Below are 16,025 nucleotides of genomic sequence, written 5' to 3'. Positions count from 1 at the left end.
GTAACTATTATAAACCCGTTCCCGATTTGGTTGAACACTTTAACCCCAGGAAAGGAGACACTGAGATTGCTGTTTGCCTTTTACAATTTAAGTTAACAGTGTGGCACCATAGTAATCCCTATGTGTTCTATAGCAAGAGAACAGAATTGAAGAATAATAATTTGCTGCTTTTGTTGGTCAGCTTTGATTCAGTTGGTGACACTGTCTCTGAGTAAGAATCTAGCGGGTTCAACTCCTCAAGAATCTTGAGCACCATGCCACGTTCCAGTGCAACATTGTCAGAGCTCCCTTTATTTTCGATGAGGTGATGCATCAAGGCCCTCATTTGCCCTCTTAGATGGCATAAAAGGCATTACTTTGAAGAAGGTCATGGGTGTTACCCTCAATGTCCTACCCATATTGCCCATTAAGGCTAAGATTGATTACCTGGCCATGATCAGATCATAGTGGGAGCTTCCAAATTGTGTTACTGGTTTCAACATTACAACAGTGACTATACTTTAAAAGCACTTCTTGGCTATAAAGTGCTCTGGGATACCCTGTGGTTGTACAAGTGCTATGTGATTGTCTAATCTTTACACTTAAAATACATTTTGAAGTTTCTTCATGTAAAAAATCCTGCTTAAGGCTGGGATTAAATCTTTGATCCCCTCGTGAAGTCCAGTCACAGGAGCCCATCCGATGTTTAAAATCTATTGGACCAACAGGCCTCTTGCCAACTGGTCAGAGAACTGGTGAGAAAATTCCATCAGTTCCCGGGGTAGGCCTGTAATGCTTTTCAGGCACTTGAGTGGTCACCTCTGGGCCTCCCCCTTGATCAAGGTCCCCAACAGAGACCACTTGCTTGGCGCGAGATGCCAGTGATGAAAGACTGAGGCTGGCAAGGAAACAACGTGAGAGTGAACAGGAGTTAGTTTAAGAGACAGTGTGTGAGGGTCAGGAGTTGAGGGATGGAAGTCGACTTTCAGCAGTTGAACCCCCTTATCTGATGCCGGGCCCTTCACTCAGAGTTCCTAACAGCTAGGGCCCATCAGAAGGTCACTGGTAAACCCAACCTGCTTTTCTGAACAGCATTGTAGTAATCCACTGCAGAGTGCAAGGATCCCAAATTGTGAGCATCCTCAACCTACCCCTCAAAGGCTTTTGACACAGAATTAGCACTTGGTCACCAGTTCTCTGACCAGTCTGCTAATCCCTACTAGTGAAGACAGACTAGCTGCTGATCCAGTGGTGGGTGGGTAGCCCTCTTAAGGCTGGGATTAAGACTCTGATCCCCTCAAGTGAAGTCAATTTAGAGAAGCCTAGCCAATGTTTAAAATATTTGGGGAGTGTGAGCCACTTTAGTCTCCACAAAATTACAGTGGGTATAGTGTGTGTCAGTTGTTACGTTCGTGAGCCCAATTACCAACTACAGAGGAGAGGGGTCTTGTGGCACAATGGTAGTGTTCCTACCTCTGAGACAGAAGTGTGGGTTCAAGTTGCATCTGCTGCAGAGAAGTGTCAGAACACTTCTGAACAGGTTGATTAAAAAGAGCTAAATCTTTCGCAGACAACTGGAGTCCTTTCCACTTTCTAACTTAATCAGGAGAGACTCTCCTGTCAGTGGGAGACTGACACAAGGCCTTTCCCATAATTAAGTGGACCCGGCCATCATGGGAAGATGGTTAAAGTGTGGGTGTGATTGAGGGAAGGGGCACGCCTCCAATCTGCACAGAGGTCCCCCAACGGAAGCGACCAAGTCTATTCCCTTTGCCTGACAGCAGCCCACACAGTGAGAGCTATTGGGCTGCCCACCTTACACTTGGCCTTCCACTGCCTCCAGGTAAAATACCAGCAGAGGCAGAATGAGGTCCTGAAAAATCATGAATTGACCAATTAAGTACTTGACCCTATAGAGGATAAGCTGCTTAATACCTTGCCTACAAACTGGAAAATAGAAGAACAGTCACAAGAGAGGCAGCCATCCATTTGCTTTTAAGTGCACCCATCCCATCTTCAAATCTGTGGAAGAGACCAAAAAATCCTGCCCTGGGTTTCAGTGTTTTCTGGGAGTAAATTATCACTTTGGTTCAGAAAGATCAATTACTATGTGTTGTTTGGTTGGGGGTGCTGTGAGATTATACAGCACTGCCTTTCGTTTATTCAGCTATTGTGAAGATAGAGTCCCTGATGTTATCATTCGTGTTAAAGAGTTCAGTGAAAACACAAGTCTTCTTTCTGTGGGAGCTGGCCGTGGCATGGGACGTTGACAATAGCAGGAAATTTTCGAGAGAGGTGGAGATGAAATGGGCACAGCCTCAAGTCTGGCGGTTTCCTGATTCCTGCAACAATCTGGGAATGTTTGTCAAATTCTTTCTGAATTGCCAAATTAAACTCCGTCTCTTGCAGTTACATTAGGGTTCACATGTCACTGCAGTGAGCCACATATCATCCCTGTAAAGCGAGAAGTTTGTTAAAAATAAACAGAGATATGTCAAATTTTGTTTCGCCTATCGGGTGTTAGGACATTATGGTTCACAACAGATGAAGTCAGCATCTGAAACCATAGCACCACTTTTACTTGCCAAGCTTCTATCTGCAGAGGAGTTGGATAAGAACTGGCCAGATGAGCAAAAGCTCTGTCAAAGATGTAGTATTTTGCCTAAAGAATAAGAGACAGAAAGATTCAGGGAAGGGAATATTCCAGAGCTTTGGTCCTGGCAGCTGAAGGCACTGCTGCGAATATGGACTGAAGGAGATGGTAGATACATAAGAGGCCAAGAACTGGAGAAACAGAGTTGTCAGAAAGTTGTCAGGCTGATGGATGTTAATGGGAGGCACAGATGCCTTCTCCCAAAATTAACTCTTACTGAAAGGGATTACTCTCTTGTGATCAGTGGTCCTGGGTTAAGATAGAACAATGTTTAACTCAGGCCAGAATTTAACTTTGCATTTCTCTTACTTGGAGTTGCTAAATTCCTATCAAATAAGCAGAGATTTTATTTGCTGAATAACTGGGGAGAAAGTCATATTTTTAAACATAATGAACAACGTTTTACTGAAACTCATGATACCAATAACTAGGGTGATTGAAACCTAATGGAGCATGTGTTATCTCAAAGAGATATTAACCAGTAATCCAAGAACAATCTGTGCTATTCATGGAGGTATCAAAAATAATGTTTTCTTGTACTAGAAAGATATGTTAATACAGCAGCTCTAACTGTTGTGTTGCTGCTATCCATAGCTTATAAATGGAGGTTCTTTGTGCTTTGCTTGGTCTAGTGTGTCAAAGTGTGGCAACTTTCTGGTCTAATCAGAAGAATCTTGTAGAGTAATATAATGCAGTTTATTGCATCTCTGCAAGTATTAAAGTTAAAATTTAAGAATAAGCGGCGCAGTGGTAGTGTCCCTATCCTGAGCTAGGAGAACTAGGTTCAAGTCCCACCTGCTCCAGAGGCCTGTAAACAACACCTTGAAACAGGTTGATATGAAAATATATCTAAGAATAAGCTGTTTATTACTACAAAGCCAGTAGGATGATTTAGCCTGAGGTCTGTCTCCCCTATGATCCTATTTTATTCGTTCATCAAGTGCTCACATCATCATCACAATGGGCATTGCTCATTGTGCTGAATATCAAATATCAACCCTTTCAGCCCCTTCCAGGTTCAAATATAAAATCTCACCCAAACTTTTATTCTGGTGACTATTATTGTTATATATTTATTTTTATAATTCTATTTACCTTTTTCACATCTTTCCCTGATCTCTTTCACCCTATTCTGTTGGATACAGGATGTAAAAGTTTGTATACATGTACAGGTTCAAGAACAGCTTCTTCCCCTCTGATATCAGACTTTTGAATGGACTTGTTTAATGTTAATGTTAATCTCTCCCTGCACCCTCTCAGCAGCTGTAACACTGTATCGTGCACTCTGCTTTGTTACCCTGATGCACTTGTATAAAATGTAAGGCATATACCTCAGTATACATGACAGTGATAACCCAGAGCAAAATTTGCAACAAAAAGATAGTATCAGTAACGATGATCGTGTGATTGCCATAAAATCCCAAGTGGTTTGTTAATTTCCTTCAGGAAAGGAAATCTGCTTTTCTTGCTCACTTTCTGTGCTCTCTGGGAATGGTCTAACAAGCCTCTTATTTGATTTTAAGAACGTTGCTGCCACCATTTCATCGAGGCTTATTACAGAGCGGCAATAAATGTCAGCCATACCGGCAACAACCAAAACCTGTGAATTAATAAGAAAATGGTAGATCATTCTGTCTCTTTAAACACGTTGAAGCATTGTTACCCTTTAACGGTCCTGTTCTCAGTACATTAAACAAATTGTAGAAGGACATATTTCTAAAATCTCTGCCTGCCTCTATATTATTTGATTTGAATGGTAATAATTACATCATTTGAAAGAATTTTCCAGTTTACAAAGGTTATTTATTTGCATACATATTCTGTTCAAGAAGTAACCATTCTTTTGTTATTGCCATTACCTCAATATCGCCTCTCGCATTGAAAGTATCATTCACACTTTAGCCAGACTGTGCTTCACAAAGCAATTTGACAGGAAGTAAAGTGCCTTTACATGGAACGCCATAGAATCTTGCAGCAAGGAAACAGGGTAGAGGCCCAAATGATCAATTAAAGTACTTACACTATATATAAGCTCTTTGCACTCCTTCTCTGATCTAACCCTGCAAACCCAAATCCCTAAAGCTAAAGCAAAACCCTGCAGATGCTGGAAATAAAACAGGAAGTGTTGGACAAACTCAGTAGGTCTGGCAGCATCTGCAGAGAGAGAAACTGAGTTAATGTTTCAACTTTGACAAGACTCTCCTTCAGAACCCTGTAGACAAAATATGCCTTTGACAAAATGTATTTCCTTAGTAATACCTCCTGATAAGCTCAGTCCTCTATTCCTATCTTCTGGATGTGAGTTTGCTCGCTGAGCTGGAAGGTTAGTTTTCAGACGTTTCATCACCATTCTAGGTAACATCAGTGAGCCTCCAACAAAGCGCTGGTGTTATGTCACGCTTTCTATTTATCTGTTTAGGTTTCCTTGGGTTGGTGATGTCAGTTCCTGCATTGGTGATGTCATTTCCTGTTCTTTTTCTCAGAGGATGGTAGATTGGCTCCAAATCAATGTGTGTGTTGATAGAGTTCCCGTTGGAATGTTATGCTTCTAGGAATTCTCGTGCGTCTCTCTGTTTGGCTTGTCCTAGGATGGATGTGGTGTCCCAATCAAAGTAGTGTCCTTCCTCATCTGTATGTGAGGATACGAGTGATAGTGGGTCATGTCATTTTGTGGCTAGTTGATGTTCATGTATCCTGGTGCTAGCTTTCTGCCTGTTTGTCCAATGTAGTGTTTGTCACAGTTCTTGCAAGGTATTTTGCAGATGACGTTCGTTTTATTTGTTGTCTGTATAGGGTCTTTTAAGTTCATCAGCTGCTGTTTTAGTGTGTTGGTGGGTTTGTGGGCTACCCTGATGCCAAGAGGTCCAAGTTGTCTGGCAGTCATTTCAGAAATGTCTTTGATGTAGGGGAGAGTGGGTATGGTTTCTGATCCCGTTTTGTCTGTTTGTTTGGGTTTGTTGCTGAGAAAATCGGCGGACTGTGTTCATTGGGTACCCATTCTTTTTGAATACGCTGTATAGGTGATTTTTCTCTGCTCTGCGTAGTTCCTCTGTGCTGCAGTGTGTGGTGGCTCGTTGGAATAATGTTCTAATGCAGCTTCGTTTGTGGGTGTTGGGATGGTTGCTCCTGTAGTTCAGTATTTGGTCCGTATGTGTTGTTTTCCTGTAGATGCTGGTTTGAAGTTCCCCATTGACTGTTCGCTCTACTGTGACATCTAGGAATGGCAGTTTGTTGTTGTTTTCCTCCTCTTTTGTGAATGTTATGCCAGTAAAGGGTATTACTGATGGTCTTGAAGGTTTCGTCTAATTTGTTTTGTTTAGTGATGACAAAGGTGTCATCCACATAGCGGACCCAAAGTTTGGGTTGGATGATTGGCAGAGCTGTTTGTTTGAGTCTCTGTATTACTGCCTCTGCTAAGAACCCTGATATCGGAGATCCCATGGGTGTACCATTGGTTTGTCTGTAGGTTTTGTTATTGAAAGTGAAGTGGGTGGTAAGGCATAGGTCCACTAGCGTGATGATGTTGTCCTTGCTGATGAGGTTGGTACTGTCCGGTGTATGTGTGTTCAGTTCTTCTGATAGTGTAGTCAGTGTTTCTTTGGCCAGGTTGGTGTTGATGGATGTGAACAGGACTGTTACGTCAAAGGAGACCATTATTTCATGGATGGATCCAACACCACGCTTCTACGGACTACCAAAAATTCACAAACCAGGAGCCTCCCTTAGACCCATAGTGTCAATACCTGGAACACCAACCTACAGATTAGCCAAGGAACTACACCACAGACTAAAACACCTAGTGGAAGACTCCCACCACTCCATTCGCTCCACCCAAGAATTCCTGAACACCATCAAAGACACCAGGATAGAAGAGGGTGAAATAATGGTCTCCTTTGACATAACAGCCCTGTTCACAGCCATCAACATCACCCTGGCCAAAGAAACACTGCCTACACTATTAGAAGAACCGGAGACACGTACACCAGACACCACCAACCTCATCAACGCAGGAAATGACATCACCAACCCAAGGAAACCTAACCAGATAAATAGAAAGCGGTACATAACACCAGCGCTTCGTCGGAGGCTCACTGATGTTACCTAGAATGGTGACGAAACGTCTGAAAACTAACCTTCCAGCTCAGCGAGCAAACTCACATCCTAAAACTCAACCTGAGCTACAAATCTTCTCAAAAGTCGCTATTCCTATCTTCCTTTAATGCTTACCCAGCTTTCCCTAAAAGTGCTCCTGTAACTTGCCCCATCTACTTTTTGCATTAGAAAATGTACACTCTCGAATGAGACCTCAAATTGTATCAATAAAAGTGACAAAGTATAAGGTTCAGAGGACTACAGGGTTACCTCTTACTGAGACAGCGCAGACAAAATGGGCCTTCTTTGTTTTTATGATTTCAATGAAGAACTTGTTAAGAAAATTAATAAATCCAAAGATATACTTGACCCAATTTGAATCTATGGCAACATATCTGTACAAATGCTGTCATCCTCGTTTGGTTAAAACTCTAGCCTTTATTGAGCTTATTTACCAAATGCTCTCTTATTGGGATAGTCTTAAGTGACCTGTTTCTAATCAGCTAATTTCCAAACGTGAGACAAATAACAAGCGTGTGAAGAGAACCTTAGCAAGATCTGAAATCCCCAGGACCAGTGCAATGACTCAGCTTCCACCATTGGATGCAGTTCGAAGACTATGAATTTACATTGCTCAGAAATTCAGGATGACACGGATAATATTGTACCATGCAGACAATTATCATGAGCTGTTCAGTGACCACTTTATCTGATATTGAGGGATTAGTGTGCAAATCTATTGTGAAAGGTTTTGTAACTGAACCAAAACTGGTTTCCACTCCACCTGACTGATGTTCACTTTCCAGCAGGGTTTATGAGCCACACAATTGGCCTGAAGTAACCCTTGGCATCACAGGAAGATATTCAGCCTTTATATTTCTTTTTGTTCTGCACTGAGATTTGTTAAACACAAGACAGGCTTAGATATGTTTCTGAAAGTTCATTGTTCAGTATGAAACTACAGTCATATTTGATCAGAGCTAGATTCTGTCTTCAGCGTTTCATTTTACGTAATTGGAATCGCAGAACATATGTAGTACAGAAGGAGACTATTCAGCCTATCAGGCCTGTGCTAGTTAGCTCTGTACAAGCCACTCAGCCGGACCCACTCCACCACATTTTCACCATAGCCCTGCAATTTGTTTCTCTTCAGATAATTGTCAGTTCTTTCTGAAAGCCTTGATTGAATCTGCCATCTGCACAGTCTCAGGTAGTGTCTTCCAGATCCTAACCACTCGCTGTTTTTTTTAAAAGGTTTCTCCTCGAGCCATTTTTGATTCTTTTACCAATCGCATTAAATTGGTCTCATCTTGTTTTCGACTTCCCACTTGTGGAGAAGTTTCCACATGATTTCATTGGATCCAGTTTTACTAAAGCTCCTTGCTGCCATATTTGGTCAATTGCTTTCTCTCCAGAAATTCAGTACCTTTTGTCCATGTCTGGACGAAGCTTGTAATGAGGTCAGGAGCTGAGTAGTCCCGGCAAAGCCCAAACTGGGTATCAGTCAGTCATATCTTGCTAAACAAATGCTGTGTTATTGCACTCATAATGACCCCTTCCATCACTTTACTGGTGATTGAGAGTATACTGATGGGACAGTAATTGACTCGGTTGGATTTGTCCTGCTTTTTATGTACAGGACGTATCTGGGCAATCTTCGACACGGTTAGGAAATGCCAGTGTTGTAGCTGTACTGGAACAGCCTGGGTGTGGGTTTCAGTAGGTTCTGGAGCAAAAGTCTTCAATAATATTGCAGAATGTTGTCTGACCACTTGGCCTTTGCCATATCTAGTACCGTGAGCTATTTCTTGATATCATGTAGAATGAATTAAATTGGCTGAAGGCTGGCATCAATGATGCAGGTAACTGCTGGAGGAGGCCAAGATGGATCATTCACTTGGCACTGCTGACTGAAGATTATTGTGAATGCTTCAGCCTTGTCTTTTATGGTGATATGCTGGTTTTGCCTATTATGAGAATGGCACAGCTTGTAGAGACATCTCCTCCAGTGAGTTGTTTCATGGTTCACTGCCATTTATGATTGGATATGCAAAGCCTGCAGAGCTTAAATCTGATCTGTAGGTTGTGGAGTTGCTTAGTTCTGGCTATCACTTGCTGCTCATGCTATTTTATAGCATCAGCAGGTTGACCACTTTGTTTTTAGGTGTGCGGTGTCAAACTCTACAGGGTTTCCTGTGGTTTCCATTACTGAATTACTACCACATGACTCTTCACAACTACTTATTATCACAGAAGGGTGCCTGCTATTTCACAATTTGATTGATTGCATTTGAAAGTTTCACCTGGGACAATTGATGAATTCCAGTGCTTGTCATCATGAGACATTGTTCAATTGAATGAAACAATTGTTCTTATGACATTAAGTAATAGAAGGAATACAAATATAATCATTAGACACAGATGAAGCAAATTATTTGTCAATATAAGGGAAGCTGTAATACACATATAGAATTTTATTCAATGGAGCTTTATTTTATCTCATCTCAGCATGGATGTACCCATGCAGCATACTAGATGAGTTGGCATAGTAGGTGTAAGGGCAAACAATATTGGATGAGGACCTGAGTTAGCATAAGGTCTATAAAAAGTCACGGGAGTGAGTACAGAGCTGCAAGTTTGAAATAAAAAAGTATGGAAGATATTTTTGGAAGATCCAATTCAAGGGCTAACTATACTGTAAATGGAAAAGCCCTGAGGGAAATTGATACACAGAGAGATCTGGGTGTTCATGTCAATTACACCCTGACGGTGGCAATGCAGGTGGATAGAGTTGTCAAGATGGCAGATGGCCTGCTTTCATTCATCGGATGGTACAAGAGTTGGCAGGTCATGTTACAGTTGTACAGGACTTTGGTTCGACCACATTTGGAATACTGTGTACAGTTCTGGTCGCCACATTACCAAAAGGATGTGGATGCTTTGGAGAGGGTGCAGAGGAGGTTCACCAGGATGGTACCTGGTATGGAGGGTGCTAGCTATGAAGAGAGGTTGAGTAGATTAGGATTATTTACATTAGAAAGACAAAGGTTGAGGGGGGACCTGATTGAGGTCTACAAAATCATGAGAGGTATAGACAGGGTGGATAGCAAGAAGCTTTCTCCCCAGAGTGGGGGACTCAATTACTAGGGGTCATGGTTTCAAGGTGAGAGGGGAAAAGTTTAGGTGAGATATGCATAGAAAGTTATTTACACAGAGGGTGGTGCGTGCCTGGAACACATTGCCTGTGGAGGTGGTAGAGGCGGACACAATAGCATCATTTAAGATGTATCTAGTCAGATACATGAATGCACAGGGAGCAGAGGGATACAGATCCTTGGAAAATAGGTGACAGGTTTAGATAGAGAATCTGGATTAGTGCAGGCTCGGAGGGCCAAAGGACTTGTTCCTGTGCTGTAATTTTCTTTGTTCTTTGTTCTATGATCATTGTGCTGAGAACAGGGGCCTGGTTTGTCATGGAGGACATGAGGTCTCATACGGGGGTGTCTACGAGATATGAAGTGACATCAGTTGACTTGGATGGGGAGTATGTGGGTTGGTGAGAGGCTTGAGAAATGAGGGTTTTAGGGTTAGTTTATATTTTAATTTTTTTGATACTACAGTTCATTGCACAGTGGCAGCCCTTCTGTCTAGCTTGCATCCACCCTGATATCCTGCCTTCTACTTAAATCTTTATTCTGCTTTAATTACTCTGCTCAAATTATGTAAATATGTTCACATACCTTTGTTCTTCACACATAGCAATCTTGAATCCTGGACGTTTGTAACATCAAACCATGTCAGGCTACAATTGCCATAATTCAGCATGCAAATGTTCAAACAGTTCATTTCTGTGCAGTGCAGGGTTTTGCTATTTGATGATCTTTGTATATATATTGGCAAAGAGTTAATGTCCTACCCAGTTTATTGACCACAGTTTGGTCGGATGGTGACTTATCTGAACACAGTGGTTGGATTGCCTCGGATCTTCCAGCCGTTAGCGTCAATTGCTAGAGAATGGGAGGCAATGAACGTCAGATTTTCTAACTCCTTACTCAGTGTATGAAAGACACTGAAGTGGAAAGTCTCACTCGTGCTGCTTAAAGGTATGCCAAAAAATAACTAAGTTGCAAACTATGTGTAGCTGAACACACACGGAAAGATTTTCCAGTACTAAATTTTTCAAACCTAATACTTTTCACTCAAGCAATTTTCTGAGGTGGAGAGGAAATAAATTTGTACGCATCTGTCATATGGAATTCTATTAACTAAATAACCAACTTGCTACTGCTGGCATATTTCTCATGTAAAAGTGCTAATTGATTACAAAGGAAATCTGAATGTTTATCACTGAAATGTGATCAGCATGCCCTTTGCTATTTTATACATTTATTCTTTTGAAGCCAGTGAATAGAGCTGACTTGAATAACCTTTAGTGGTTCTAATTGTTTTGATAGCTAAAAGATAATCTTTTACTAGCATCGAAAAGGAATCACATCCACCTGAATTAATCCCCAACAACTTTGTTAAAAATCATATGGCTCCTAAGATACATCAGAAGTCTGCACTTAATACAATGTTTCAATATTTCATTTATTTATTTACTTGGGGATATTTTGACGCTTATTAAGCAGGTGGTGTCCAGGATCACAGTATTTTCCTATTTGCTACATGCAGTGTAAGAACTGAAAATATTCATGGCGGATAGAACACTGTTTAAGAAGACAGGACTGCTCGTTTAAGACAGACATGAGGACTTTTTTCTCTACTCTGTGAAGCCATCTCTCTCAAAAGGCTGAGGAAGTAGAGTCGTTTGACTATTTTAAGGTAGAGGTGGAGAGGAAATAAATTTGTACATATCTGTCAATGAATTGCAATACCAAGACATGTAATGGCATCTACACTTATTTAGATTTGCCTTTGTACATTCAGGTTATTTTAATTTTATGCGTGTAAGTTGTGCAAAGTAATAATATCGCAGTAAAAGCAATCAGGCATCAGCTTTGAAATCAAAAGATTGTCAAACAAACCATGGAAGGACCGAGAAAGAAGAGGAAACGAGAGATGTGGATTCAATCTCAAATCAGAATGACAAATAAGGGGAAGGTACGGTTTGCTTTAGAAGGAGAAAAAAAGGAGAAATTAAAAACAAATACTTTTAAATCTCCAACAATTAATATTTAAGAGAATGAGAGCTCACACATGTAGTAGATAACATTCATTACTAGAGAGTTTGGGTAGGAGTAATTGGAATTCATCACTTAATTAAAAAGGTACACAGGCCAAAATAAGCACAACTTAACTTTCTGAAGGAGGTTTTGAGCACAGCTACAGCAGTTTGTTGCCATTCAGCATATGACAAGATTGAGACGAACTGCAAGAGTTTGTTATGGAAAGGGGAACACTGGAAAAGCACATCACAAGCAGTAACATTTGTATACATGAGTTTAATAACAGATCTTCTGCCGACTTCCCATTTCCCCCAACACTGACTGTTTTTGTACATTTTGCATTTCAATTAAGAAAGGCTCCATTAGCCCTGTTAGTGTTCTTTGCAGCTGGACAATCTCACTAGACCATTGGGATCAATGTCAATGTTTCTGCATCAACAGTCTACAAGACTCCATGTGACCCCTTTAGCCGTGGGAGACTGCATCAGAACTGGCCAAACTCAAGCAACAGAGAACAGTAATTTCATGTCATTTGTCGAGAATGCTTCTGGGCCCAGGATGCCAAGCTGAAAAAACATCTGCTGCTCATTCCTTGTGCATCAACTTTTTAATAAACAGACAAACATATGAGTTAAGAGAAGAGTAGGCCATGCAGCCCTTTGAACCTGGACTGCCATTCAATAGGATAGTGGCTGATCTAATTACTTCATATCCCCATTTACTTCCGAGAACCTTTGAGCCTCTTGCATATTAATAATATCCACCTCTACCTTAAAATAGTCAAACGACTCTACTTCCTCAGCCTTTTGAGAGAGATGGCTTCACAGGGTAGAGAAAAAAGTCCTCACGTCTGTCTTAAACGAGCAGTCCTGTCTTCTTAAACAGTGACAGCTACTGTATGGTACAACAGGGTTTCCTGCAGCTTTGCTGTCAGTGTGTTAAAGATTACAAGGATAGATTCCACTTTCCCACCTCCACTCTATCCCAACCCAAGTAGTCTTCAGCAGTCCAACAGCTTGGAGGGAGGCCTGACCTGTTTCGGTGGCATTGGTTAATAATGTGCCCAGTCGAGCCAAAAGAAGCAGTGGTCCATATTGCCAAAGTGTCACCCTTATTCAAGAAGAAAGGCACGTAAAATCATGTAATTAAAGGTCATGTTGGTTAACATCTATTGCTGGAAAAATTCTGGAATCAAATATTAAAGAAGTACTAGCAGTAACATTGGGAAAATCATAATCTAATTGAGCAAAGTCAGCATGGCTCCCTGAAAAGGAAATGGCATTTGATTAATTTATTAGAGTTTTCAAGGAGGTCTCAACCATAATGGCTAAAGGGGGAAACTATAGCTATGTGTGTTTGGAATACCAGAAAGTGTTCAACAAGGTACCTCACAAAAGGTTAAGTCTTAAGAGCTCGGGGTTTTGGAGGTAGTATAATGGCATGAATAGAAAGTTAAGTCATGGGCAGGAAACAGCAAGTGGGAATAAAGGGCTGTTTTTCACGTTGGCAACTTGTAACCAGTGGGGTTCCATAGGGATCAGTGCAGGGACCACAACTATTTACAAAATATGTAATAATTTGGTGGAAGCAAGCAAAAGTACTGTTGCCAAATTTGTGGACAACACGAAAATAGATGAAAAGGCAAGTGCGAGATGGATACAGACAGATTACAGAGAGCGCTTCATAGGTTAAGTCAATAGGCAAAAAGTTGGCAAATGGAACATAATGTGGGAAAACGTGAAGCTGCTCATTTTGGAAGCGAGAACAAATGAAGAGCATTATTTAAATGGAGAAAAACTGCAGAAAGCTGCAACACAAAAGGACTTGGGAGTATTTGTGCACAAAACACAGAAACCCAGCACAGGGGTGCAACAGGTAATCAGGAAGGTGCATCACATCTGGAGTACTGTGAGCAGTTGTGGTCCCTTTAGTTAAGGAACGATATCATTTCATTGGAGGCAGTTCAGAGGAGTTTCACTAGGATGATCCCTGGAACGGAGGAATTGTCTAATGAGCAAAGATGACACAAGGTATGAATCCACTCGCTGGAGTTTAGAAGAATGAGAAGTGATTTCATTGGAACAAAAAGGATTCTTAAAGTCTTTGATAGCATAAATGCTAAGAGGATATTTCCACTAATGGAACAGTTAAGGACCAGAGGACGTAGTCTCAGAATAAAGGAGAACCAATTTAAGACTTAGATAAGGAAGAATTTCTTCTCTCAGAGGGCTGTGAGTCTTTGGAACTCCTTGCCACAGAGCGCTGTAGAGACAGAGTCCATGCGTATATCTAAGGCTGAGATAGATAGATAAGTTGGGGAATCAGAGGTTATGGGGAAAAGGCAGGAAAGTGGATGTGAGAAACCAAAACCAAAAGGACTACAGATGCTGTAAATCAGAAACAAACACAGTAATTGCTGGAAAAGCTCAACAGGTCCAGCAGCATCTGTGAAGAGAAATCAGAGTTAACCCCTTTGAAACATTAACTCTGGTTTCTCTTCATATGCTGCCAAACCTGCTGAGCTTTTCTAGCAATTTCGATGTTTGTTTTTGGATGTGAAGAATGTTGCCAGATCTGCAGTGATCCTGTTGAATAGCAGAGCACATTCGAGGGGCCAAATGACTCACTCTTGTTCCTATTTCTTATGGTCTAATTGTCTAAAGGACCAGGGCAGGCCCCAATTGCTAGTGAAACTCAGGAACCAAAGCAATGGCAGCAGATGCCTAGAGGATCACATTGAGCATTGAAGAGCACTGAAGCTCCAACAACACTGGTTCTAACCATAAGACATTGCTTTGGCTGGACAGTGAGCTTATGCTTATCAGAGTAAATACTTTTGTTTTTACACTTGGGAAGACTGCAATGGAGAGGTTAGGACATAGCTATGTGTCAAGCTCAGAAAGCTGGATAAAGGGTGGAAATACTGGGGGGACAGGTCGTAGTAAAAATAATGGAAGTAGCAGAGAGCCAAGCCGCATTGTGCATATGGTGGGGTGTTGGCTGAAACACCATAATACCTTTCATTTACAAGGGACAGAAATGATCTTATTTCCAAGGATGGGCTGGGAAGATGCATACAATCACGCATTCCTCTGGTTTCTTTCAGACTCGAGGTGGAAATAGAACAACTAGAGAGTGAAGAATCCCAAATCGCTGCCAAAGAGCAATTCCTTCGGGAAAAGCTACGGGAAGCTGAGAAATCTATCAAGGACTTGCAGAAGGTAGATATCAAGGAAGCAGAGCATTATTTACTGGATAGTTTAGACACACATTTGGCAGCTGAAAATTTGAGTTAGAACCAAGTCACCTTTCAAGCAGAAAGTAGAAAATCTCTTTAAAAAGCAAGAAGATAATGGTTCACTATCTACTGTAAAATGTATACACAACCATTCACGTTTAAAGGGCCTATATACATGACCATTCATGTTTAAAGGGCATGTATAATTGGTTTTAAGTTACCTAGAAAGTCTTGACTTTTCAAAGATGGTGCATTATTACGCCCCAGTATGACTCCAATCATTTTCCTGAACCATTCCTGGAACCCGATGATAATATAGTTTTAATTCCAGCAATACAGAGAAAGACTAATATGACAAATTAAAATGGGAATGAAATGAAGAGTGATTATCCCAACAGGAAAGAAAGAATAACTTGTTCATCATGTGAACATTGGAATAGGAGTAGGCCATTCAGCCCTCTGAGCTTGTTCTACCATTCAGCAAGATCATAGCCTAACTCCATAGTCCTGCCTTTGGCCCATATCCCTTAATACCTTAGCTTTAGAAAGATTTATCTATTTCAAATTTAAAATTAACAACTGATCTAGCATCCACTGCCGTTTGTGAAGTACCGTTCCAGATGTCTACCAACCTTTTGTGTGTAGAAGTTCTTCCTAACATTTCTCCTGAATAGTTTGGCTTTAATGTTTCGACAATGTTCTAGTTCTTGAATCCCCAACCAGTGAAAATAGTTTATCTTTATCTACTCTGTTTATTCCTATTAATATCAAGACTTCAATCAGATCACCCCTTAACCATCTAAATTCTAGAGAAAATGAGGCTAATTTGCACAATCGTTCTTCTTAATCATAGAACAGAATAAAATAGAATCCCTACAGTGTGGAAGCAGCTATT

General features: G+C 41.0%; 1 protein-coding gene across 6 annotated transcripts in view; it reads left to right on the top strand.

Annotated features, from left to right (window-relative positions):
- Positions 1–16,025, top strand: part of LOC125451012 (paralemmin-2-like) — a 438,977-nt gene that overhangs the window by 192,061 nt on the left and 230,891 nt on the right. For 5 of the 6 annotated variants that reach the window (XM_048527624.2, XM_048527622.2, XM_048527625.2 and 2 more), the window contains one exon: positions 14,999–15,113. The exons of the other annotated variant lie outside the window; for it this stretch is intronic. In XM_048527624.2, coding sequence (XP_048383581.2) covers positions 14,999–15,113 — 115 coding nt within the window. The remainder of the gene's footprint in view (positions 1–14,998; positions 15,114–16,025) is intronic. 6 annotated transcript variants of the gene reach the window in all.

Source organism: Stegostoma tigrinum, chromosome 3 (assembly GCF_030684315.1).
Source record: "Stegostoma tigrinum isolate sSteTig4 chromosome 3, sSteTig4.hap1, whole genome shotgun sequence".
NCBI lineage: Eukaryota > Metazoa > Chordata > Chondrichthyes > Orectolobiformes > Stegostomatidae > Stegostoma > Stegostoma tigrinum.
This window is presented reverse-complemented; position numbering and strand designations above follow the sequence as displayed.